Source organism: Peromyscus californicus, unplaced genomic scaffold (assembly GCF_007827085.1).
Source record: "Peromyscus californicus insignis strain IS unplaced genomic scaffold, ASM782708v3 Scaffold_3__1_contigs__length_106647218, whole genome shotgun sequence".
In the NCBI taxonomy this organism is placed as follows: Eukaryota; Metazoa; Chordata; class Mammalia; order Rodentia; family Cricetidae; genus Peromyscus; species Peromyscus californicus.
Genome location: NW_026294551.1, coordinates 12,394,706 through 12,420,820, shown reverse-complemented (window position 1 = coordinate 12,420,820; position 26,115 = coordinate 12,394,706). Strand labels below are relative to the sequence as shown.

The following is a 26,115-nucleotide window of genomic DNA, read 5'->3' as shown; positions in this document are numbered from 1 at the left end:
TGATTCTACAGGTTACATCAATTTTATGTCCTCAAGTGTCCTTCCGCCTTTTCAGCTGCCTCCACTATCATCTAAGTGGTCTTCAGGTTTCATTACATTCTCCCTGAACTTCCTGCAACTTGAATTCTCTGGGCTGTATTAGGAGTGCTCTCTTAATCTTGGACAACTCTCCACATGCTTCCCTGATTAAAGTACTGCAATGACTATCCATAGCCTAGGCTTACAAAATGCCAAACTAGACCTAGTCCTTATGTGACTGCAAAATCATTCTCCCCTCACATCCCATGGCTTTTCATGCTCTTCTTCCAGCTATTAATATGCCTCTATCCTACTGAAATACGGTATCTCTAGCTCCTCACACTTGCTGTTCCTTTGGTCTTATTTTAAAAGTTACTTCTCTAATGCAACAATCAATTAAGAATCCTGGATCCAAGTTACCACAAGTACTTTCCCTTGCACTTGCCACTAATTATTCAATGCTTGTCTCTCCTGGTCAAATGCTAGAGCATCTGACATTGGCATCTAATCACTCCCTTAGACCTGTGAGCTCAACAGATGTATGCTGAATTATTATGCAGTACTGTGAAATAAACCTCTAAAATTAATATAAGGGCAGCAATAAAATGTTCATCTGTTTTTTTCCTATGAAATTGAAAGTATCTGTTGCCCGACCTGTTTCTTCTTGTTGAAAACACAAAGACTGTCACAATAGTATTTTATATGAAAAGTCACCTAATAAGTCTTCTTTCAAAAATGGATTTCCATGCGTTAGAAATACCTCTAACTTGTAAGAGAAAGTGTCGTTAAATATGATTCCAAGAGCATGGGGAATATTCTTCAGAAGCACTTCATCCAAGTCATTTTTACTTGGTACCCCAATGATTCTTGTCCCTGTGAGGTATAAGGTGAAAAACTGGGTGTACAATATTCTACCAAAACAAAATGTGTTATTAGGCTGAGCCATGTTTTTATAGACTTTTACACTTAAACTAAACAAACTAAAAAGCAACCTAGAATACATTATTTTACTGTTTCAAATCATAGAATCCAACTGTGTACGCAAATTACATGTTTTAATAAGACAAGTGGTGGATGAAGAATAAAAGACCACTATGCCCTTAAATATAAGAGTAATCCACTATTGTCATTACTATACCCCTGAGGATTCCAGAATTCTTCCTGAAGCAAAATCAATTTACATGACTTTTGTCTTATGCAGAAACAAAATAACAGACTCTATAACAACCAGAAATTCATCAGTTAGTAACTGAATATTAAAGAATAAATAGCCAGACTACACCCAGGTTGCTCATAAATGAAATATGTATTTTATTAGTCTTGGTCACAAAATCACAACCTTTAAAGGTTTTGCATTCTATACTATATATAAGAAAGAATATCACCTTCAGATTACACATCAATAATGCTCATACTTATAAACTTATTGTTAAATAGTCATGAACTAATTACTTAGATTTTTAACAAGCTATAAATCTTTATCATTGGATATACATGTTAAAAATATACATGCACCAACAGCTACATTTCTCCCAGTTGTTGTTTTTCAAATTTGTAAGTTTTTTGCTTTTTGTATGCTCTAATACAAACATAGGCCTACATAAATTGAATCCCTATCAAGCTGAAAGAATTTTAAAATCTTGTTGTAAAAGAAAAATAAAAACCTAAGAAGATTATATATTATCTTGATACTTGAATTTATTATAATGTTATACTGGAACTTCAAACTAACAAGTACATATCTTATTAAAAATTATAAATCAATAAGGCTAATTCTTGTCATTAGCATATTTACCTTTCATAGAGGGAGCAAAAGCTGTTTTATTCATTATCTGTTGGGTTATGTTAGATATTGGTGTATATACAACCACTATAGAAGATCCATTAAATTCATCTAAACTTCCAAGATCCTGAGGTGGGACTTCGGGGATTTGTATATTTACTTTGATATATGAAAACAGACCCATATACAGTCCTATAATAATTGGGATGCTCCATTCCTATAAAACAGTTTTAAAGAGAGAAAATAATGAGCCTAAACTTATTTCTCCTCAAATTGGTCAACACCAAAGAACTTTGAAGACAAGTTCAATTTTTCCATATGTATGGCATCTCATTGCTATACACTCTTCAGAAAAAGGAAAACTCAATGAAGAACAAATTCTGAGTTAGTAGTCACATGTATCATGCTCTGATCTAATGTTTTGCATTAAATCATGAATAATTTCAGAAGTCATCTGGAAACAATAGGATTCCTAACTGTGAAAATCTCAATTGCCTAGAAAATCAATTCTAGAAATAAGGCACAAAGTGGCAAATAACAATGTTTCTTGCTATTTGTCATATGTCTTATTAGAAACTAAAGGAAATAAGTAGAAACTGAGTGGCAGATACTCTCTAGTGAGTCACCAATGGCAATAATTTCTTCCTTCTTGATATAATGCTAGAATACACTTTTTTTTTTCAAGCAATTGAGAATTCTTCTTTAATGCCCAGGAACACCTCTCCCTAGTCTGACTACCATATAGGAGGAATATGAGCCATTAACCACAAAATACTCTCAAAACAATGTAGAAAGAGAAGATACCGTTGAGTTTCCACATCAATAGCCATTTCAGCTTACCAATGCCAGAACTTATCTGGACAGATCACTTATGTCCTTATCTTTGGGATTTATTTCTAAATATTGACACTACATGTTCACTTATTAAAGTGACTACAATGAGTTAATATAATATGAATCAATTTGAAAACTGTAGGTTTTGACTAGAACATATTCTTAAAACACAAGTGGAAAATAGGTATTTGAGTCCTTTTTTATGGAAAGGGAACAGATCCCTACCCAATCTATTATACTCTCTGTCTCAATTCTTTTCCTTTGTCTTATGATTAGTTTAGCAATGGTTAGCAGGGGTTGAGGAGATGGCAGAGTCTCTAGATGAAAAAGCCTAGGTCCCTGGATGAATGGAAATAGCCTTATTCCCACTCAACTTGCTTCTCTTCTACCGACTGTACTGAAAATAGTGAAACTGAACTTTTGCCATGCATTAAGCCACTGAAACTTATACTATTCACCACTTCTCAAACAATCTGCTTTGTGCAAACCAACAATGATGTTCTTCTATAATCATTGAAAATAATCTTTATGTAGAAAATCTATAGATTTTAATATAAAACAATAAAATTAAACTTTCTTAATTTATACTTACCAAAATCTATATTATGTCTTGGTTCTCAATGTAGAATATGTGATCATTTAGTGTTTGTTACAATTTACCATACAATTATTATTATTTTTTTTTTTTTTGGTTTTTTTCAAGACGGTTTCTCTGTGTAGTTTTGGTGCCTGTCCTGGATCTCGCTGTGTAGACCAGGCTGGCCTTGAACTCACAGAGATCTGCATGGCTCTGCCTCCCAAGTGCTGGGATTAAAGGCATGTGCCACCGCCGCCTGGCACTTTATCTCTTTTTTAAAAATGTAATACTTTTAGTCTTCCTAATTCTATGATATTGATCATAGATCTTTATGAGTTTCTCAATTAAACAAATATAGCTAGAAATACCTACCTTAAAAGTAATGAATCTAGTCTGTTGATTATAATGTAATATTTGAAATAAATAGGTAAGGAAAGAAGAGTTCTGAGGAAAGGTTGAAATTTCTGCACATACCAAGAAGCTCTCTCTTTTCATTCTCCATTTCTTGAGCAGATTCTTGTGCAGAAGCGCTCGGGTTTGCTGATAGACACTTATTTCTTTCATACTCATTTCACCTGCTCATTAGCTGAACAAACAGTAAGTGAACCAAAAATATAAGTATCATTGAAAAAAACGTTGACTATATTTCTGATTCAAATATTTACTACACTTAAAAACTATAATGAAAAGTTGTAAAATATTATTGCAACCCTTTATGACTAAATTTTACCTCAAACACATTCAATTTAAGATATTTGGAGGAATGGGTGATGGTGGGATGGAGGTTGATTACTGTCACACTTCTACAATAAAACAGAAAATTCTAATTGGAAAAAATATATCATTATGGTGCAGAACATAGATAAGTATATTTTAAAACAGAATTCAATGATGTGAATAAAGTAATTCAATTAGTTTCATTCCAATAATTCTTGTTTTTGTTTCTTGCATTTTAGTAAAATTCCCATAACTATTCAAATCAACAACAAAATCTGATTTCTTAAACTCATCTGAATGATAAATTATATTCATTAGATACAATCCTAATGAAATATGTTTGGAATATTTACCTTCAGATCAAAATAAAATAAAATAAATTTTAACTGAATAACTTTTACCAAAAGGATAATAATCCTTTATGATAATAATCCAGACTCAAAATTACTTGATTCTGACATGCAAGGAGAATAAGACTTCTCTCAATTTTGTGAATATAGATGCCACTAAAAACCTCTGAAAGCAGAGTACAAAATAAACTTTTTTAAAGAAAAAAATAGAGAAATTGAATGGAAAAGTAATTTTGCCAAGAAATTTTTCAAATAAAAAACTTTTTCAATTTTTATAGTCTTTAAATTTATTCTTTCCTAAATTTACATAATAAAATTTCGTACAATTTTTGCTTGGCTAGAATGGAAGCAAGCTATATCTGCTGTATCTACAAAATGAAATCTGGTTGGGGAAAAAAATAAAAATTAGCTCTTAAAATCACCTTAAAATATTGAAGTATCTAGAAGCATCTGAAATATAGATTGATCTTAGCAGAGCACAAAAAATAATACTTGTTTTATTTTGCAGAGCACAAAATATAATAAGCTTTACTTACTGTCGGGGAATGTTTGCATTCTTTGGAAGCAGTCACACGGTTCCCTTTTTTTTTTCCTAGTGCACCAGTTAAAACATTTTCTCTGGTTCCTTATATACTCCTTAAGTAGGTGGTTACTCTCAGCCGTTCTTACTTAGACTGGTTTCTGAAAAGGGATGTGGTTGATCTAAAACCCACGTGATAAATTTGTTTTGTTATGTGTGTCCCTTTACCCTATAAGCCAGTTAATCTGGGAAAATACTGTTCTGTGATTGGTTGAGAACAAAACAAACCCTACAACTGTTCATTCAGCCTTTCAACGGCAGGAAAAATAGAGCAAATGAGGAAAAATTGTTCCAGCCTGTTAGATATGATGAGATCAAGATGGAGAAGAGTACAAGAAAAGAGTAAAAATATTAACTAATCAAACTAAATCATTAAAAGTTGTATGAGAAATACTAATTCACGTTTTCTCACTACACATAGCTAAACACAGCTGTTAGTTTTCAACTTGGCAAATTCATGCTAAGTGGGAAAAATAGCCAAGGCTGAAAGTTTCTTTTCTTTTTCTGTTTTTCTTTTAAAAGTAAAGTAATCCATAGTCTGCCTTGGAGAAATTCCGACCGTTGACAAATGAAGAATTATTTTCCAGTGCAATTCTCCTACTCTGTTCACAGTCACATGGGATTTTATGAGGTATGTAGACAAAATAAAATATATTTTAAGTGACTAAAACACATAGAAGAACTCAGACTTTTATGTATCAATACTGGAATACCTGAAATCTATTCCATTCTCACTGCACAGTGTACCTGAAAGGCACTGAAAACTTTTTGACCTGCCATGGCAAACGGTAAAACAGGAAAGCAAAGTCCATGAATTGGGAAATCTCAAATATTTGACATGGCTCCTGATCCACATGTGTTAATAATCATAAATCAGAGAGATGTTCCAGAGTACAGGAGATAATTTTAAGACAATAACAGTTACAGTCATGATAATGTACTTGGCAATTAATTCTACTTTTAAAAGTAGACAAAAGTGAAATATCACATCTTTTACATTGAAAACTGTCAAAACAAACAAGGTAACAGAGGTGTTCTAAAGGTCCTAGAGCTGTGAAAAAAAGGTCACAAACACTTAAAAATTTGTTTCAATAGTAGAACAAATCTTTAGAAGCCACCTAAAACTATAATTAAGACTTCCACTAATTTTATTGCTATAGTTGTTTTATATCTTTATATTCCATTTTATTTATTTATTTATTTATTGGTTTTTTGAGACAGGGTTTCTCTGTATCCTTGGCTGTCCTGGAACTCATTCCATAGACCAGGCTGCCCTCAAACTCACATAGATCCACCTGCCTCTGCCACCTGAGTACTGAGATTAAAGATATGCACCCACCACACAGCTATATTCAATTTTAAAAATCATTTTCACTCTGCCTTTCTTTCTTTCCTTTTTTTTTGTTTTTTTTTGTTTTTTTTTTTGAGACAGAGTTTCTCTGTATAACTTTGGCACCTTTCCTGGAACTCACTCTGTAGACCAGGCTGGCCTCGAACTCACAGAGATCTGCCTGCCTCTGCCTCCTGAGTGCTGGGATTAAAGGCATGCGCCACCACTGCCCTGCCACTCTGCCTTTCTTTTTATTTTATTTTATTTTATTTTTCTATATTAAGAAATTTTCTACTCACTCCTCATGCTATCCACAGACCCGCCCTTCTCCCTCCTCCCACTCCCCAGCCCTCTTTCCCAAGCCACCCCACATCCCCCACTCTGCCTTTCTTAAAATCATATTAAACTTGCAGCTTTAAAACCAACAATTTCTTAATTATATTTACTGCTTTCTCACTGTTTTTTGTACATGCTTTGTTGGTCTCTTCTTTTTGCCATTATTTGTTTGAGACAAGTTCTCTCCCTGAACTTTGATCTAGTCTGTTCTCTTTATTATGATTAATTTTATTGTGGTGACACTATTCTTAAATTTGAATGTAAAAATATTCCCACAAATATAGTGACTTAACATGATGAGGAAGATGCAACCTCCAGGAAGGACACTGAAATATTGGGTAAATATATCTCTGCATTTGTACATTTTGATTTTTTCCCTCAGTACCCATTCTTTAATAGTATAATGTTATCATAGTGTGATTTTGATTTGCATTTCCTGACACCTAATGATATTGAACATTTGATCATACATTTATTGGCCATTTGTATTTCTTTTTCATAAGAATATGTGTTCATCTGATTGGCCTATTTTTATATTTTTAGATTGCTTGGAGTTTGTCTATTTGTGGAGTTTATTATGTAATCTGGATATTAATTCTTTGGCCAGGTAAATAGTTTGTAAATACTATATCCCATTCTCTAGGTTGTCTTTTTATTTTTAACCAATGTTTACCCTGCTATGAGGAGTTCCTTAAGGAACTGATGTGTTGTCTTAGGGTTTCTATTGCTGTGAAGAGACATCATGACCATGGCAACTCTTATATAAGAAAACATTTATTTAGTGCTGGCTTTCAGTTCAGAGGCTTAGTACATTATTGTCATGGCAAGAAGTATTGTGGCATGCCGTCAGACATGGTGCTGGAGAGGTAGCTGAGAGTTCTACATCTAGGTCTGTAGGCGGCAGAAAAAGAACAAGACACACTTCCTCCAACAATGTCACACCTATTCCAACAAGGGCACACCTCCTGATAGTGTTACTCCCTATGAACCAAGCATTCAAACACATGAATCTATGGGAGCCATTCCTATTCAAATCACCACATGTGTCTTACTAAAAAGCAAAAACTGTTTTCCAGATAAGGAAATGTGTTACTATCCTAACCATAGACTAAAAAAGTAGAACACAAAAGAAATAATTTGTGTGTGGGGTGTGTGTGTGTGCACATTCATGTGCATATGGGCAGAGAAGCAGTGGAAAGAATGTTCTAAAAGTATAAATAAAGATATAGGAAGAATCAGATTACCAGGCACTTAACAAATGCACAGTCTTAAGTATAGAAAAGTATCACTTGAGTTATCATATCCCTTTTTCCTAGCTTCGCTCCGTGGTAAGAGGTATCCCCCATCTGGTTGGCCCTTGTGTCAGGATTTTAGTAGACCAATGTTATTAGTTGATACACAGGCCTACTCTCTTTTAATAGTCTAATTTTTTCCTCCTATCTTATTCTTTCTCCCTGTGAGTACTTCTCAACTTACTCTCCTCAATCTCTATTCTTTGCTCTTTCATCTGCCTTCTGCATGGCCTCAGCTCCATCCTGGTGACTCAAAATGTGCACCATCTCCATTTCTCTGTGATCTCTCCTTCTACGCCGGGCGGTGGTGGCGCACGCCTTTAATCCCAGCACTCGGGAGGCAGAGCCAGGCGGATCTCTGTGAGTTCGAGGCCAGCCTGGTCTCCAAAGCGAGTTCCAGGAAAAGCACAAAGCTACACAGAGAAACCCTGTCTTGAAAAACCAAAAAAAAAAAAAAATTCTACAAAAGTTATCTAGTTATGTGTGCTTCCTCTTTCATCTAATGCACTAAGTCTAATACTAAAACTAGTATCTCTTCCAAATAAACTTCCTAGCCAGGAGTAGTGGTTCACACCTGTAATCCCAGCACTTGGGAGGCTTAATGAGACCAATCTCTGTGAGTTTGAGGTCAGCCTGGTCTACAAAGTGAGTTACAAGATAGCCAGGGAGAGACCCTGTCTCAAAAAAAGGTACAAATAATCTTCCTTTTTTAACTTTCTTATTTCTATCAGCATTGACCTTTTCAATTTCCTAAGCTAGAAAATAATTTTTAGATACATTCTCTTTTTTCATACTCCTTTCAATCTATGAAAAGCCACTGAATTTTGCAATGTATCACTTTTCTTCCAGTATCTTTGTCCAGTTCCTTCTGATAGCCTTAGAACACTTGACTAACATTTGAATATGAAGACATCTTAGAAGAATCAGTGATCCAGAAAATGATGTTCAGAGTGCGCTCATGAAAGTCATTTCTGGACAGAGTTTGAAAACAGACACTGGAAACCCATGAATGAGGATCTGCTAGTTAGGACTTTTTAACTTGTGATGTCCTTTTGTATATCTTAGCATTCATATATGCAGCATTACTTTTATATCAAGTTCAGGGAGGCTAAATGAAATATATAGTGAAATAACATTACAGAAATTGTTCATCACAAAGGAAGTATGCAGTAACTCAGAGCAGTGACTTCCTATCTGACAACCTGAATGAAAATCCTAAAAGTTATGATAAACCAGGAAGCAATATCAGGAAAGAACCAAGGAATTAAGGTATACATTTCAAAGTCTAGAAAGATGGTAAAAATGAACAATATGAAAGACAACAGATAATATTAACATAAGCTTAAAATGGACTAATAAAGGCTTGTCCATTTGTACTTTTAGGACTAGAGAACATGTCCAGAAGCTACAAAAGGAGGGGAAAAAAAACACATAAATCTTTGAATTTAGACACTTTATTACAGCATTAACTGCAATTCGAAAAGCCTCAAATCTTTGCTTTTGTTAAGTGTAAGTGTTACAGCTCTGAAGAGGAAGGTATCCTGGTAGTCAGAGATTAAGGAATACCTACATCTCTGAAGGGAAAGGAATCCTGGCAGTTGGAAGCCAAGGAATACCTACGAATCAGAAGTGAAAGGTATCCTGGCAGTCAAAAGCCAAGGAATACCTACAGCTTTGAAGAGAGTGGTATCCTGGTAGTCGGAAACCAAGGAATACCTATAGCTCTGGAGGGAAAGGTATCCCAACAGAAGTGTTATAGCTCTGTTCCAGTGGGAGACGGTTTTCCCTGTGAAGTGTTACAGTCCTTGCTCAGGAAAAGGCTTCTCTAATGCAAGTGTAGCAGGGAGGGTTTCCCCAGTGAGGTTGTCACAGCTCTGCTCCACTCTGCTCTGAAGGAAGATTGGTTACAGGTCTGCTCAGTTTCCCCGGAGTGTAACAATTCTGCTCCAGCAAGGGAAAGTTTCCCCAGCCGAAGTGTTACAGTTCTGCTCTGCTCTTGCTCAGCTCTGCTCTGCTAAGAGAATTTCCCTGCAGAAATGCAGCAGTTCTGCTTTGCTCTGGCGAGAGTTGTTACAACTCTGCTCCACTCTGGCAAAAGTTGTTACATCTCTGCTCCGCTCTGGCAAAAGAAATGAAAGGAAGTCCTTACCATGAACCCCAGAGGCTCTCCAGCTACACCCACTCAAGAAATTTATTGGGAGAGAGGAATCCAGGAGAGCAGCTGCCTCTGCCAGGGTGGAAAAGGGGCAGCCACAAACTGAACAGGCACAGAGCTTATATTGGGTTTCTTAGGGGTGGAGATTTTCAGGATGGGGATTGATAAGATTTCAATTTCTGAGCTTGGAACAAGCTCAGAGAATGGTTGGATTTTGTGCTCAGGGATTGGTTGGAGTTCAATTCCTGAGTTGGTTAGAGGCAGGGTGTGGATGTTTTCACTAGCCCTTTTTACCATACAGTAAGTAACACAAAGAGTTGTTGTTGAAAGTATAGTTTCTAAAGTAGTTTTTATCTACAGATGTTCCAAGATCTTCTGGTGATTCTATAGTAGTCAACTTGTTAGTATCTAGTCCATAGTTATCTTTAAGAAAAACAAAGACATGTTGATCATTGTTGGATGAAACCAATTACTACAATTAAATCTTTAGGTTTAGCTGTGAAATAAAGTATCAAATGGACAGGAGGAGTGGAACCAGTCCAAGAGAGAGGGATGCTACAGTCAGCAAAGCTGGAAATGTGGGGACATCTAAGCCTTTTAACATCAGACATGGGGTTACAGGATTTGAAATTTGCCCTGCTGGGTTTGTCTTCTTTCAGGTCACTATGCCCTCATTCCTCCATTTTATGACAGCAATACATATTTTGTGGCATTCTATGTTGGAAGTATGTACTTTGTTGTTGTTTTATTTTACAGGGGTTTACAAGAGATTATTTTGAGTCTCAGAAGATACCTGGAGTTGGCAATTTTAAACTGTGTTGAAACTGTAAAAAACTGGGGGGCCTTTTGAAGTTAGACTAAATGCATTTTGCATTATAATATGGGGGGGGGGGTATGTGGAATGTGGTGGTTTGGATGAGAATGGCCCTCAGTCTTAAACTGAAATAGTGACATTACTAAAGAGCTCCTCCTATAAACATTTTATGATGTCCTGAACTGGACTGATCTTTGAAAGTATAATTTCTAAAGTAGTTTTCATCTACAGATGTTCCAAGATCTTCTGGTGATTCTATAGTAGTCTATTTTTTTCTGCCAGATATTTTTGTCTAGCCACTACTTCATGGACCTAGGGCTATGTACTCATCACCACTGGTGTTAACCTTCTACTAACTTCCATGTTCTCAAAATGATAATCATTTGAGTGGGCTCAGAGTTCTCTCAAGTGAGAGTATCTCTCACTTTCATGAACTGTTAATATTCATATGCATCCTATAAAATGCACTCACTATGGCCAAAAAAAATTACTCTGTGGATATTTTAACATGATTAATTCAATAAGCACCAGGTACGAACTGTCAGCCTCTCCACTCCTGAATGAAGAGGTTTTTCTGATTGAAAATGCTATGAAGGCGGTAGAAAACAGTGCAACTATAGGGATCAAATGAAAACATGGTGTTGTCTTTTGGGGGAACAGAAAACTTTATTTTTTAAAGACCTTTGAGGAAGGTTCCAAAAACCAACTTCTTAATGTCAATCAGCATGCTGAAATGATAATAACAAGCTTATTCTCAGATTCTTCTTCCCTAGTAAGAATGAACTTCCACCGGGCGGCGGTGGTAGCACATGCTTTTAATTCCAGCACTCAGGAGGCAGAGGCAGGTGGATCTCTGTGAGTTCAAGGCCAGTCTGGTCTACAGAGCAAGATCAAGGACAGGCACCAAAACTACAGAGAAACCCTGTCTCAAAAAAACCACACACACACACACACACACACACACACACACACACACACACACACACACACACAGAATGAACTTCCATCCTTAGGTAACTATAACATACCACTAAAACATTTTGCAGACAAAACAGCCATTTGTGAACATGCATGTATACTCTAGAATGTTATTAGAAATGTTGGCTGCACTTTTACATTAAAGGGTTATAGTATAAATTATGGAGCATGATGCTGTATGATCAACCCATTTGGTCTTTTATATGGTTTATTGCAGCTCTATGATTGACAAAGCAAGGCAAGCTGCAAAAACAAAAATGAAAAACTCCAAATGAAAAAAAAGTCAGGTCACGATGTTGAAGAAGTTTTAAAAATAATTTACAAGTACACAATGAAGCTAATAATAAAGCTTCTGAATTACAGCTTAGATGGACTATCAGTTCATTAAAGGGACAACATGAAATGGTTCCAAAAGATGAAGAGAGAAACAGAGAAATATGCTAATGATTCTTTGAAAGAAAATGATAAATTGGATTACCTTCTACTTGTAAATACTATATTACATGCAGCATTTTACTTCAGCCATCTATCGTTTCTGTTTCTATGACAGTCTCAAGTAACTATTTAATACCACTGACCTTAATAAAATTTTTTCTTGCAAAAAAACCTGTTATGTGTCTGTGATATGCTATCAATTCACTTGTTAAGGGACATGTACAATGGCTCCATAAATTGACTATTGTGAGTATGACACAGATGTGCATATATTTATTATTATCAACCTATGATATGATTCCATTCCAAACACAGGAATGTAATAGCTGGATCATACAGTAATTCTATTTTTCAAGTTTCCTCCTCTGTTTTTAGTTTTGTGAGGAGCTTCTATACTAACTTCATTAGTAATTGAACTAATCTACCTACCTATCATCAGTATTTAAAGGGTCTTTTCCCATAATCCATACCAGCAGCATTTATTTCTTGATGGTGTCCATTTTGACTTGGGTGATATGAAGCCATAATAAAGTTTTGATGTGCACTTTTATAATGGCTAAGGATGCTTAGTATCTTTACATAGATTTATCAGTGACTTGTACTTCTTTTGAGAAAGAGCTGCTCGATTCATTTGTTGTGTGCGCACAACAATGCTATTTTGTTACTATGGTAAAATCAGAAACCAGGTATTGTGCTACTTCCAAGTTGGCTCTTTTGTCCAAGATTTCTCTGGCTATTTGTGGGGTTTTCATGTTTTTATATAAAATCTAGAATTATATTTTGAAATTCTGTGGAGAATTTCATTAGAATTTCGATGGGACCCCATTGAATGTATAGACTGATTTCAGTAATACAGCCATTTACATACTATTAATTCTACCATCCCATGAACACAGGATACCTTTACAATTCCTAGTATCTTCTACAATTATATTTTTATGTTTTAAATTTTAGACTTTTTTTCTCCTTGGTTTGGCTTATTCCTAGGTATTTCTGTGTAACTGTTTTTCTGACTTCTTTCTCAAAATGTTCATTTTGGCATATAGGAAAGCCATTCATTTTTATATGTTGATTTTGTATCTTATTTTGCCAAAAGTATCATATTCAAGAGTTTTCTACTGGGCTTTTAGGGTCTTTTGAGAATAGAATCATACACTTACAAACTGGGATAATTTGAATTCTCATCTATTACTGGTTTCATTTGGTGAGTTTGTAGCTTTCATTTTCTATTTTATGAAAGTTTAGGGAGTGTTGGTTCATTAAAGTCTGGTATAATTAGCAATGAGTCCATCTTTCACTAGGCCTTCCTTTGTTGAAAACTCTATCACTGCTTTGATCTTATTGGTCACGGTAAGTGACATGCATTTATAAATTATACATTTATTCTAGATCTTCCAATTTATGGGAACATAGTTTTTCAATGTATTCCCTAATGATGATCTGGATTTCACTGGTATGTTTTAATGTCCTGACATTCATCTCTAATTTTGTTAATTTGGGTCTTCTCTGATTTTTCTGTTTATTAAAGATATGTCCATTCCAAAAGAACAATTCACTTTTCATTAATTTTCATATTCTTTTAGTCTCCAATTCATTAATTTCTGACCAGATCCTTATTATTTCTTTCCATCTTCTAATTTTTTGGAGAAAGTTGGCAGTTCTTTCCCTAAGACCTTCAGATATATAAGTAAGTTTCCTGGGTTCTCTGCTTTTTTTTAATGTAAGCACTTATAAAAACTCCCTCTTAGAACTGTGAGTTCAGTTTTAGTTCAGTAATTGTCCTCTCTGGTCTCTTCCAAAAGTGTAGTGTTCAAATTCCATGTTTCTATAGTTTCTCATGCTAGTAATAGTTTTATTTCATTATTATCAAATCAGATGAAAGAAATTATTTCAACTTCTTAATTTTTGGAGACTTACTTTATTGCCCTAAAATGTGATCTATGTCAGAATAATTCCCATGGGCTGCTAAGAATGCATACTCTGCTGCTATTGCATGAATTATTTGATGTCTGTTAAATCCATTTGATCTGTGATAACTTAAGTTTACTTTAAGTTACTTAGTTAAACTGGAGGATGGGGAGAGTGGTGTTAGGGTGTCCTGAATGATCTATTGATGAGAATTTGATACTGATGTCACTATTGTTGTATTTCTCCAGTAATACTTTCATGAAATTTAGTGCAGCAATGTTCAATACATTTATAATCATTGTATCTTGATGAATTTTCCTTTATTAATATGTAGTTATCTCGTTTCTTCTGACTGGTTTTGATTTAAAGTCCACTTTATCAGATAAAAGTATAGCTACTCCTACCTGCTTTTCTCTCCATTTGCTTGATTTTCATCTGTTTTTCACTTTCAGTATGTCTTTATCTATGTATATATATACATATATATATATATAATATTCTTGCAAACAACAAACTGAATACTGTTTTTATTTCAATTAGCTTATCTATGTATCAGAGAAAAGGCCAATTATATTTAGGATTATTATTGAGAGCTATTCATTAATTCCTATAATTTTAATATTTGCTTTTCTGATCTGTTCAAATTTGTTCTTTTCTTTCTTCCTTATTAATCTTAAGCTTTCGGCTTTCTGAGTTCTTGAAATTTGTTTTCCTGATTTTTTTTCTTTACAACTGTTTGAATGTAACACTTCCTCATCTTTGTTTTCAATCTCTGATTTCCTTCTGTTTGGGTGCACTAGTAGTGTTTTCTATTGTATTTTCTATTTGACTTACTGAGTTTTTTTATTTCCAACATTTCTAATTAGTTCAGTTTTTCGTTTGTTTGTTTGTTTTGATTTGATTTGATTTTTCAAAATCTCAATTTCCTTGAAGTTGTGAACTTTCTCCTCCAGGTCCTGAATAACCTTTTTAGTTCATTCATCTGACTATTTGAATTCTTTATGAAGTCACTGATCACCTTAAACACTAGACTTTTGAATTCTTTGTCCAGAATTAACAATTTCAGTGCCTTAGGATTCAGCTGTTGAACAGGTGTGATCTCTCTGAGTTACCATGCTGCCTTGCTTTTGCACATTTTTCTTCTGTTTCTGTGTTGCAATTTGTGCATCTGATAGATGGGTATCCGTTTATTTGGGATCTTGACAGTACCACTCCAAATCACCATAACAACAAAATCACAAAACTGAAGGTAGAGAAATATATTTAAAATCAAGTAAGGCCAACTAGTGTATCAATAATAATTAAAAGAAAAGAAAAGAAAAAACTGCAGAGTGAGCTAATGAAGTTAAAAACTAAGCCAAAAAACAATAAATGAGTTACACAAAGGGTCTAGGAAAGAGTAAAACAAAGCAGCAAAGTTAAATATGTAAATCGAATTCTAAAAGGTCTTGTTAATGAAAAACCTGGAGCCAGATATTGGGGTGAATGCTGAAAGATCAGAGAGACAAAGGAACAAGCCACCTCTTACCTCTAGGACTCCTCAGTCTGAAAAGCTTTCCTCAGCCGAAAGACTTTAGTACCTGTCACCTCACACCTTATATACCTTTCTCTGCCCACCCATATCATTTCCTGTCTCAACTTTCCTAGTGCTGGGATTAAAGGCATGTGACTCTCAAGTATTGGGATTAAAGGTGTGTGACTTCCCATATACTGGGATTAAAGGTGTGTGCCACAACTGCCTGGCTCTGTTTCTTCCTAGACTGAGTCAATCTCATGTATTCCAGGATGGCTTGAAACTCACAGAGATCCAGACAGATCTCTGCCTCCCAAGTGCTAGGATTAAAGGTGTATGCCATCACTGCCTGGCTTCTATGTTTAATCTAGTGGCTTGTTCTATTCTCTGATTTTCAGGCAAATTTATTAGGGTACATAATATATCACCACAGAAATATAAAGGGGAAAGGGAGGATGTAAGGAAGAGAGAGATAATGGAGTAATGGGTAAAAATCTGAATATAAAACAAAGAAAAAGGTCAGGCAGGGGTGATGCATGCCTTTAATCCCAGCACTCGGGAGGCAGAGGCAGGTGGATCTCTGTGAGTTTGAGGCCAGCCTGGCCTACAAAGTGAGTTCAGGACAGGCTCCAAAGCTACACAGAGGAACTCTGCCTAGAAACCACCCCCCCCCAAAAAAAAAAAAACCCAAACAAACAAACAAAGAAAAAGGATAAAATTAGAGAAAGTTAATAAGATAAATGAAAAGAAAAACATAAATACTTTCTAAAAATAAAGTGAAAACAAAGGGGTTAAAATGTAGCTGAGTGGTAGAGTCCTTACCTAACATTCACAAGTCCTGGATTTGATCCTAGCAAGACACACACACACACACACACACACACACACACACACACACACACACACACACACAAATAAACACATACACACAAAGTAAAAACAAAAGTGAAAATATTAAGTAAAAAGGAAAGAGGGTTAAAATAAGAAAAACTGAATAAGGAAAAAAGGGGGAAGAATGTTTTAAAAGAATGGAATTATAGATGTCTTTTGGGGGGGGTCCTCTCTTGAGGCAGGAATCTTCCAACCACGGTAGAGGTGCAGTTGTAGCTTAAGTATCATACTCCTATCATTCAAGCTGTTGCTGTTTGTGCACTGATGGCCAAGCCAGACGAGAACCAGTTGTCACTATGAAGATGAACTCACTTTGGAAGCTTTCCTTCTTTGTGTGTCAGGATTCACTGTTAGCACACTGAACTACACCTATGGATTTGGCAGGTTTTCATTCACTCAGAGACCTTGCACTTTATGCATCAAGTTGTAGCTAATGTCCAAGCCATAAGGTGTCCCTGATTACACTGGAGGATGGAAAAGGCAGTTTTGAAATTTGCACTGGAGGGGAAAAACCAAGGGAACCTGGCACTCTGCTTGCTTGTCTCAATGTATTTAGGTACCTCTCTGCAGCAAACCAAAATGACGGGGGAAAAAAAAAGAGTCTGAAGGAAAAAAAGTGATCTGTTGGATCAGGGAAAAATGTTCTCAGTCCTACCTGGCAGCAAACTGCACATGGCAGGAAGGCAGATCCAAAGGCCAGTCTGCGCCCCCATGGTCTCAGTCCTGTTCTCCAGATACTCTGAGATGAGAGAGCTCAGCCCTGCTCCAGAGTAGGGCTGTCTATCATGCCTTCCACAGCTCTAGTCCCATGATTAAACACATCTTGCTGTTCTCCAGTTATTCTGATAGGGCTTGGTCCTTGTACCTGAGTAGGGCTGACTTTCATGCCTTCCCTAGCATAGCCCCATGATTAAACTCAGCTTGTCGATATCTGACTTTTCTCTGCTCCATGCCCACCTCTGGTGGCTACTGCCTCCTAGACACTGTGGTAGGCTATCTCCACTGCCCACTAGACACTGTGGTAGGCTATCTCCACTGCCTACTAGACACTGTGGTAGGCTATCTCCAGACTCCTTGAATTGTAGTTGTTCTGTCCTCAGATCTCCAAAATGTCTCAGTCTCAAACAATAGGCCCTCCTCTCAAGATGGCAACTTGCTATAGCACTGGATGATATAAGAAGCAGCATAGTGGATTTCTTTCCCAGTGCTGAGCTACCATACAGGAGTCACTGTAATATCAAATCCTCTTATTGGATTTATGAATTACAAAAACTGTGAGCTTGCTCTTTTGCTAGGACTGCCAGTCTTTCACCAGAGATGTCAAGCTTATCTTCCTTGCGATTATGACTTTGTTACCCCAGTCATCCCTTCCCCTGCCCTGTACCTGTAGCTAAGGCTAAGAGCTGTTTCCTCTTTTTTGTTTCCCTACATAACCTGTTTATTACTAATCGTAACACCTTCCATGATTCCCTATGTTGTTCCTCTGTATCTTTGTAATAAAGACTGTTTTGCTACCCAGGCTTTCTTAATGAGTCTTCTAATCCTCTACCTTCCAGGCCCCTGTCTCCGACATGTAACTTTAATGAAGTCAATTATCTTCTAATGGGGAGAAATTAATTTTCAAATATTCCAACAAAATGACATTTTTAATGTGTTATCCTGATACTCTCACTATGGGAATTACCAACTAAATCCTTAAATGACTCTGTAAGAGAAATAATAAACATACTTCAAATATATGAAGGATACTGGTTTTACTACTGAAAGTAAGAGAATTGAGAGATATAGAAATAAATTGGAGATGTAGTCATGTCTCTATTAACAAAGATGATACCAAACAATTCCTTTTTAGGGATTTTCTTTCCCATCTTTGCCCATCCCCCTCCCAGTTTTTCTAGTTATCACTAAAATTTGCTTTTGAAATAAGAAATGATAAGCCTCCCTGATCACAAGGCTGAAGAGATGGCTCAGAGGTTAAGAGTGCATACTGCTCTTCCAGAAGACCTGAGTTCAGTTCCCAGCATCCACATGGAAGCTCACCACTGTCTGCCTGTAACTTCAGTTCTGAGGATTCTGACATCTTCTGGCCTCTGCTAGCACTACATGCATGTGATGCACAGACATGCATCTGGCAAAACACTCATACACATAAAATAAAATAAAATCTCAAAAAATTAAAAAAACATCCCTGAACACTTTGTAGATTTTTCCAGATTTTGTGACTTCTTAAAGGGATAAAAAGAGGAATTGAAAACTAGTGATTTCCTGCCTTGAGCCTACAAATACCATCACAATTGTATTTGTAATGGCTTCTCTGCTTTCAGTTTGACAAATGGTTGGAGCATTCTATTGTCTCATTTCCTATTTCCTGTCTTTTGTGTTATCTCTTGAGTCCTGTTACTATTTCCCAAATAGACTAGCACTTGTACAACCATCTATCTCAATAGTTTGGCTTCCGGTATCCGAGATTGCCTTGCTGGCTCTGCTTCTGCTCCCATTCCCTTCTAGGATTAGGGAGGTACTCCTTCATTGCAGCCCTCTGCTGCCATCTGGTGGTCAAAGGATTTATCCATTTCTCTACCTTGTCTCCTCCACTGATGCTTTTAAGACTGGGGCTTCTTCCATTTGACAGGATTAACACTTTATGGCTAATGAGTTAATTTTTAAATGCAAACTTTAATTCTAATGTAGAAATAAAACATCCTCAAATAAGTAATTTTGGAAGTTCTACATTTCTAGTGAGAGTCATTCTCTCCAACACAGAGCTCTGCATTTAAATTGTAAATTGCTATTATAAGTTCTTTGGACTTTCAACAAGATAAAATGACAAAAATATGTCCAGTGGCTCCTTTTACAAAAAAAAATTCTGTTTTTTCTCAGTTGTCTACTATTGAGGTTTTGTATCTTTTAGATGCATGGTAGAGTCTATAAGGTCTAAGGCAAGATTCTGGGTTTGCTTCTTAAAATAATACATACTTATGTTTATTTTAATGACTAGAAGTCAATTAACACCAGTGTCTTAGGATTTCGATTTCTGTGAAGAGACACAATGAACCATGGTAACTCTTATAAAGGAAAAACATTTCACTGGGGTGGCTTACATTTTCAGAGGTTTAATCCATTATCATCATGGTGTAACACGGTGGCATGCAAGCAAACATAGTGCTGGAGAAAGAGCTGAGAGTCCTACATTTTTCAGGCAAAAGGCAGTGAGCTGAGATACTGGGCGTGGTTTAGGCATAAATGAGACTTCAAAGCCTACCTCCATACTTCCTCCAACAAGGCCACACTTACTACAACCAAGTCACACCTCCCAATAGTGCCACTCCCTTTGGGGACCATTTTCTTTCAAACAACCACAACCAAGAAGAATATTTGAGGTTTTAAACTTCAAACTAAAGCTAATATACATACCTTTGGATACACTATCTTTATAAGCAGTTTATATTCATTTCATACACCTACTTTTAATATCTACTCACAATAAGTTGTTATAAAATAGATTACCTTGACCAGTGGTAATGGTGCATGCCATTAATCCCAGCATTCAGAAGGCAGAAGCAGGTAGATCACTGAGTTCGAGGCCAGCCTGGTCTACAGATTGAGTCCCATGGGACAGCCAAGGATACACAGAGACACCCTGTCTTGAAATAAAAAAATTACCTTAATTATTCAAAATTTTATCATCCCCAATCATCCTCATTGCATACATTCCTGCTTTAAATCTAATAACCTATTTTGTTCTCCATAATCACAGTGTATCTATAAAATCACACCCAATTTATAAAGCTTGACAAATAATTCTGAATTCATTCAGTTTCAACTGTGATTTCAAATACATTAATGTATTTAAATATAATCAGTAGAGAACAAATATCAAGCATGTATTTATTATTGTAAAACAATATTAATCACATTGGTCTGGGTATGACTTGATGGTAGAGCACCTGCCCAGGATTCATGAGGCCCCAGGTTCATTTTCTTGTATAATGCATTAAAGAAATTAACAACCAATGAAAATTGGCACTCAATACCTTTTCCTACAATTGTATGTCAAAGAGATTTTTAATAAATAATGACTGGAACCACTTTCCAACACAACAATGGTGTCATTCTGTTAGCAAAACATCCTCATAGACTATAACATTTAAACTAACTCAAAGTAGCAGGTACTCAGCTCAGGAATAGTATGCTTAAGTAAATACACAAGCTCCTGGTTCAATCCCAAGCAAAAAAAAGAAAAGAATTTATCATATTTCATCTCATAAAGGGGTAAAATTATTATATATTAATTTTAAAACAGCAAAGTAAAATTATAACTTCATTTAGGAGGGTTTTCAGCCAGCCTTTAAGATCAGAAGATAAGGCTGAGCAGTGGTGGTGCACGCCTTTAATACCAGCACTTAGGAGACAGAGGCAGGTGGATCTCTTGAGGTTGAGGCCAGCCTGGTCTACAGAGCGAGATCCAGGACAGGCACCAAAGCTACACAGAGAAACTCTGTCTCAAAAAACAAAAAACAAAAAACAAAACAAAACAAAACAAAAAGATCAGAAGAATGTCAGAACAGAGATCTTAGAAGGCTCTATTATTACGAGGCTGGATGAAATGTAACAGAAAAATTTTGTATTATCTTAGTTTAGCAGAAAATACTGAGTTGCTAGAACATGAAACCTAAATCGGATTAAGTCCCAACAACCAGCTGAAAAATCAAAGTCTGAGCTTAAAGAAAGGACTACCTTAGCAGTTATAAACCTAAGCTGTATGCCTGTAACTGCTAACGTCAATTCATCATCACTGGACCTTCTATCACCCCAATCATTAAATAAGCAACTGTGATAAAATCTTCACTGTCAGGCTTTGTGGCATTTAGAAACACCATGGAAACATGCCTCTGGGTGTGTCTAGTTGGGCACAGGGTCCACATTTGTGTAATTATGATAGCAAGCACATGCAGCCTAGTTTTAAGATGTTTTGAATTCTTCAGAACTTGACTTCCTAACTTTAAAAAAAGCCCTTTATTTGTTAAGTTTAGGTGCTTGGGAAGAATTTATTCATTAAATTCAAAGTACTGCCTAAGTAAAAAAATCAAATTTATTTTAAAAATTTAAGGAAATAGATAAATATGTATTAAATATAAATGACTGCTGTTTGTATGAAATACATTTAACATAAAAAATAAACATAGCCTAAGTTTAAATTTAAAATATGAACATGATTAAATAATTCTTGCCAACATTTCCTTATCCCTTACTTAATAAAGGTTCTCAATAGATATTATTTAAGTTACATAGTGTTGCTTCAATTTTTAATTTAAGTCACTCATCTAATTATGAACACTAAATAATAAAAAATCCATTTCAGTATACAAAATAAAGTTTGTCTCAGATTTTAGCTCTTAAAGTTTATTATTAATAATATAAGCACATTCATTTTTCTTAAAGGGCAGCATTGAGAATTGCTTACATACAACACATTATGAATAGAAAATAAGTAAATTTTTACCTTATAAGAATAGCTGATACAAAAATAATTCACCTGAGAATAAATTTTCATTTATGTAATATGCTCTTTCAAGGAAAAAGATGAAAAACCAATGTTAACAATTTTAAAAATACATTAAGAAAAAGCCTTTACTATTTTAAAAGAATTAATGCCTACTAATATGCTACATGAAAATATACGATGGCATCTTAACAAATGCAAAAAGTGCAATCAGAATGAGCTACTGAGTGACCATCAAAGAAACATGAAAACAACACCTACCCTAGTAAAATTAATTGTGCTCCTATAAGATAATTTTAGTACTAGAGGCAAAGCATTTTCATATCATTATTTAAGTATCTATCCTTCTCTTAATAGAATGTAAGAGCTTACAGAGCCAAAATCAGGTCATCTTTCTACCCAAAGAACCCATTCTGGAAACACAGTCACTGAAAGGTGTGCTGAATTAAATTACTGAAAAAAAAAAATGTTTTAATGGTGAAAACCAAAACTGACTAAAAGTAATTTTTGCCAATTAAATAAAAGAAATTTTAAAAAAAACCACTGCTTTTTATAAAAAATGAAGTGGAAGGGGGAAGAACCCACACAAAGTAAAGCATGCTTTACTTTACTAAGAATGCTTTTCATTGTTCCAAGCTGACTAGTTCCTCTCTGCTGAAGACAGCACTGCGTTCAACATTCAGTCACTCAGTAGAGCTTTGCCTTTACTCTACTTCTAATATTTGATCACAGATGGAAAATATAAGGCAGGAAGGTGATGTTGCTATTTGTATTCAACTTTTGCCTAACAAATATAGTTATTTATTTACTTGTATTGATGTGGAACAAAGTTCTGATAGCAATAATTTAAGATATTTTAAAATACATATATGTGCAAAACAAACTATACACTATAATATGATAAATTTCTATTTGACTTTCTGTCTTCTTTTGTCCCAGTTCACTTATCCTTGTTTTAAGAATTGTTTATATCTTGTATTTCTTGAGTCAGTTACTACTCTTAAAGGGGGAGGGTGGATAGCAGCTTCCAAAAGAAAAACTTAGTTCATGACCAAAATATATTTACTGAATGTGTGAAAACTAAAGCTATATTCAAAGGTTTTATCTAAAATGTTTACGAAACTTTGTATTATGTACAGAAAAATAAAATAACTGGATGTACACAACAGACAAGAAAATTATTAGACAATATAATCTCAACTTTCACTCCCTAAGAAAAATTATACTGTACATTGATCACACATTCAGAAATGTTAATAGACAGTGGACAAATCTACATGAAAAAGTGGGTGATAATGGTCTATGTTCACCATCTCTATGAAACAACTCTTTCTCAGAATGATCAAATGCTTTGAAAAACAAACAAAACCTACCTTTTTCAGTAACTGCCCTAATAAACTATAAATACAGTTTGGTTTTTTTGTTTGTTTGTTTGTTTTAAGGGTATGTGTTCTAGGTTACAGAGTTACAAAAATCACATCCCAAAAGAAAGGCCCAACATACTTAAATACTAAAAGATAGCTCTTCAAGTTTACGGCACCATTTAGCAGTGACTTGCTTAGAAAATACAATGTGCTATTTATAATTTATCAGCAAAGATAAAGATTTCCTCTTAAATATGTCTTGACTATATCTGTCATGCAGTAATCATTAGCTAAATATAAGATTCTAAAGAATCCAAAATTATAATTTGGTTATCAGGAGGCAAGCTACTGCCAATGAAATCTTACAAGAACTTAGCTGGGGGTCATAAAATTCAAGCAGACTTGTAGGATGGCTCATTTAGATTAGAGACCTCTGAGATAAGAGACTAAACAAATACCTTTGAGAATATGGACAGAAATTGTCAAAGCAAAGGAGAGGTGTCTGTCATGTACCTTGTACTGAGAAAGGAACACTTAAATTAGCTACTAGTGCCTAAAACCACAGGTGTTTCATTAACAAACAGTACCAAAAGTTCATTAAGTCTTCCCAACATTAAATAATTAGTAAGTTCTTTGAAAGTTTGACTATTTAAAGTAACTTGGGAGCAAGCCCTCTGTTCTTGCTATTGTTCTTTATGTCTCTGTAATGCAAAAGTCACACCACAATATGTTTGTTTTTGCAAAGCTAATACTTTATACAACAGATTGAAATATAGTATCAACTACCATCATTTATATTAGTATACCTGTTCATGAGTCATATATTTCTAAGATTATATTATCGTATCATATTTCAACTCTGTCATAAGAGTGAAACTCTGATTTTCAGTTCTTAATTTAACCCCTGAAGGAGTTACTATATTCTACCATGTTCCAAGGTGATTACAAGGTGGCCTTTAAAGAAATATATATGTTGATCTTCTTAAAACTCAAGAAAGAATCAAGTAATAAAATTTAGCAATAGAAATGGTTAACTAATAAGTTTCTTATCTAAGAATAAAATTAAGTGTGCCCTTTTCGAGGAAGGCAACAAAGCTTTTTGTTTTTAATCTTCATAGAGAGTTTGAGAGAAGATATAGACTAATTATACCTCCACAGACATCTGTCATTGTAGTTTCAGAGAATCAGACTATTGCATACTAAGATTCTAGCAATAATCTTTTCGTGAATTACGATCACTAAAACACATTTGAATTTTAATGTAGGCAAAAGAAACGTAACTTGAAACATCTAATTACCCATATTGAAAATCACTTACTAGAATAAGGCTTCACATTGTTTACTATGATTAATGACTGCCACCTAGTGGATGTACTCCTCAACCTCTGAACTTTTACAGATAGCAACTTCCTCTAAGAGTTTCTTTTACAAATTCTAAAGGAAAAGCCCAAAGTTTCCTCATTGCCTTATTTCTCTTTTCTATGGATTAGTCATATATTGGCCTTTTTAATTAGTACTGGAGAATTTACAATGATGTAAGATAGTATAAACTTATATATTATTCAGAATTATTCTTTTATAATTTCTTTAAGCCACAAGTTTAGAAATACTGTTTTTGTGAAAAGTGGAAATGATGGCATATAGACTACATTCAATATACGTCAGATATAAACATGCAGGTTGACAATTATACACAAATTTATTTAAGGGAAAGCCGAACACACAACCATAGCATATAAATTAAGGAGTTTAGGAAACTTCCAAGTGCTTTCATGTTTCTTCAATTACTATTCAAGTAATAAACTTTTAAAATCAGTTAAAAAAAGAATAAATAAATTCAGTGTCAGTAAGCAGAATGAGCCACAAACATTCAAAACACTACTCTGTCTTCCTGCGTTCTCTCCCACCAGAGTGTGCTGTTTAAAGTCCCACAGCTGTTGTCTTCTTCCTCCTGTTCTTTGGTCAGTTCTACAAAAACCTAGATAAAAGGAAAAGAAAAATAAACTATTCTAAAATTCAAAAGACTTGTAACTGTCAGACATGATACAATGACATAACTAACTATATTAACAAGTATCAAAAGAGTTTATTGATATTGATACTATTCAAACAAATCAAATGATGTCCTTTAGATAGAAAGACAAACATATACTTAAAGGGTTAATGTACTTTCTGATTAATCTATCAAGTAGTACTGTCATAATAACTTAAAATTATTTCAACAATTTCAAGTATTCTAATATGTAATACTACAATGAGTCTTTTCAAGTATTTACAGAAATGAATAAAAGGCTATTCAGAATTAACAAGATAAAATTCACTTGAATTAATTATTCAATAGTGTATGTATATATCAAACCATAACACTGTACTCAATAAATGTAAATAATATGAGTTTTCAATTAAAGGTTCTTTAAAAATAAAAGTGAAGGAAAAGCAAAGAGGAAGCTCAAGTTGTAATTACAGCTGTAATTATAAATGGGAATGGAGAGATGGCTCAGCGATGCCTATTGCCAAGCCCAAAGACAGAAATGTAATCACTAAGCCCCACATGGATGGGAGCTGCTTCCTACAAGTTGTCCTCTGGCCCTCACAAAAACACTGTGCCACTTGTATACCCACATCCAAACATGAAATAAATGAGTATGTTTTTAATTATATAGTTTTAAATGTCTATAATATCACAGTCTCTACAATATAAACCCAAGTGATTGCTAATAGACACACCTAACTATAT

General features: G+C 34.9%; 2 protein-coding genes across 2 annotated transcripts in view; both read right to left on the bottom strand.

Moving 5' to 3' along the window:
• The window catches only part of LOC128122157 (ATP-binding cassette sub-family A member 6-like), a 69,965-nt gene extending 63,711 nt beyond the window's left edge, over window positions 1-6,254 (bottom strand). The window contains exons 1-3 of the mRNA XM_052757477.1: window positions 3,687-6,254; window positions 1,814-2,018; window positions 733-891 (exon numbers count right to left, since the gene is read on the bottom strand). Coding sequence (XP_052613437.1) covers window positions 733-891; window positions 1,814-2,018; window positions 3,687-3,782 — 460 coding nt within the window. The 5' untranslated portion in view covers window positions 3,783-6,254. The remainder of the gene's footprint in view (window positions 1-732; window positions 892-1,813; window positions 2,019-3,686) is intronic.
• A 15,628-nt stretch (window positions 6,255-21,882) lies between these two features.
• Abca5 (ATP binding cassette subfamily A member 5) overlaps window positions 21,883-26,115 on the bottom strand; it is a 74,955-nt gene continuing 70,722 nt past the window's right edge. The window contains exon 39 of the mRNA XM_052756179.1: window positions 21,883-25,356. Within this exon, the coding sequence (XP_052612139.1) occupies window positions 25,249-25,356 (108 nt within the window). The 3' untranslated portion in view covers window positions 21,883-25,248. The remainder of the gene's footprint in view (window positions 25,357-26,115) is intronic.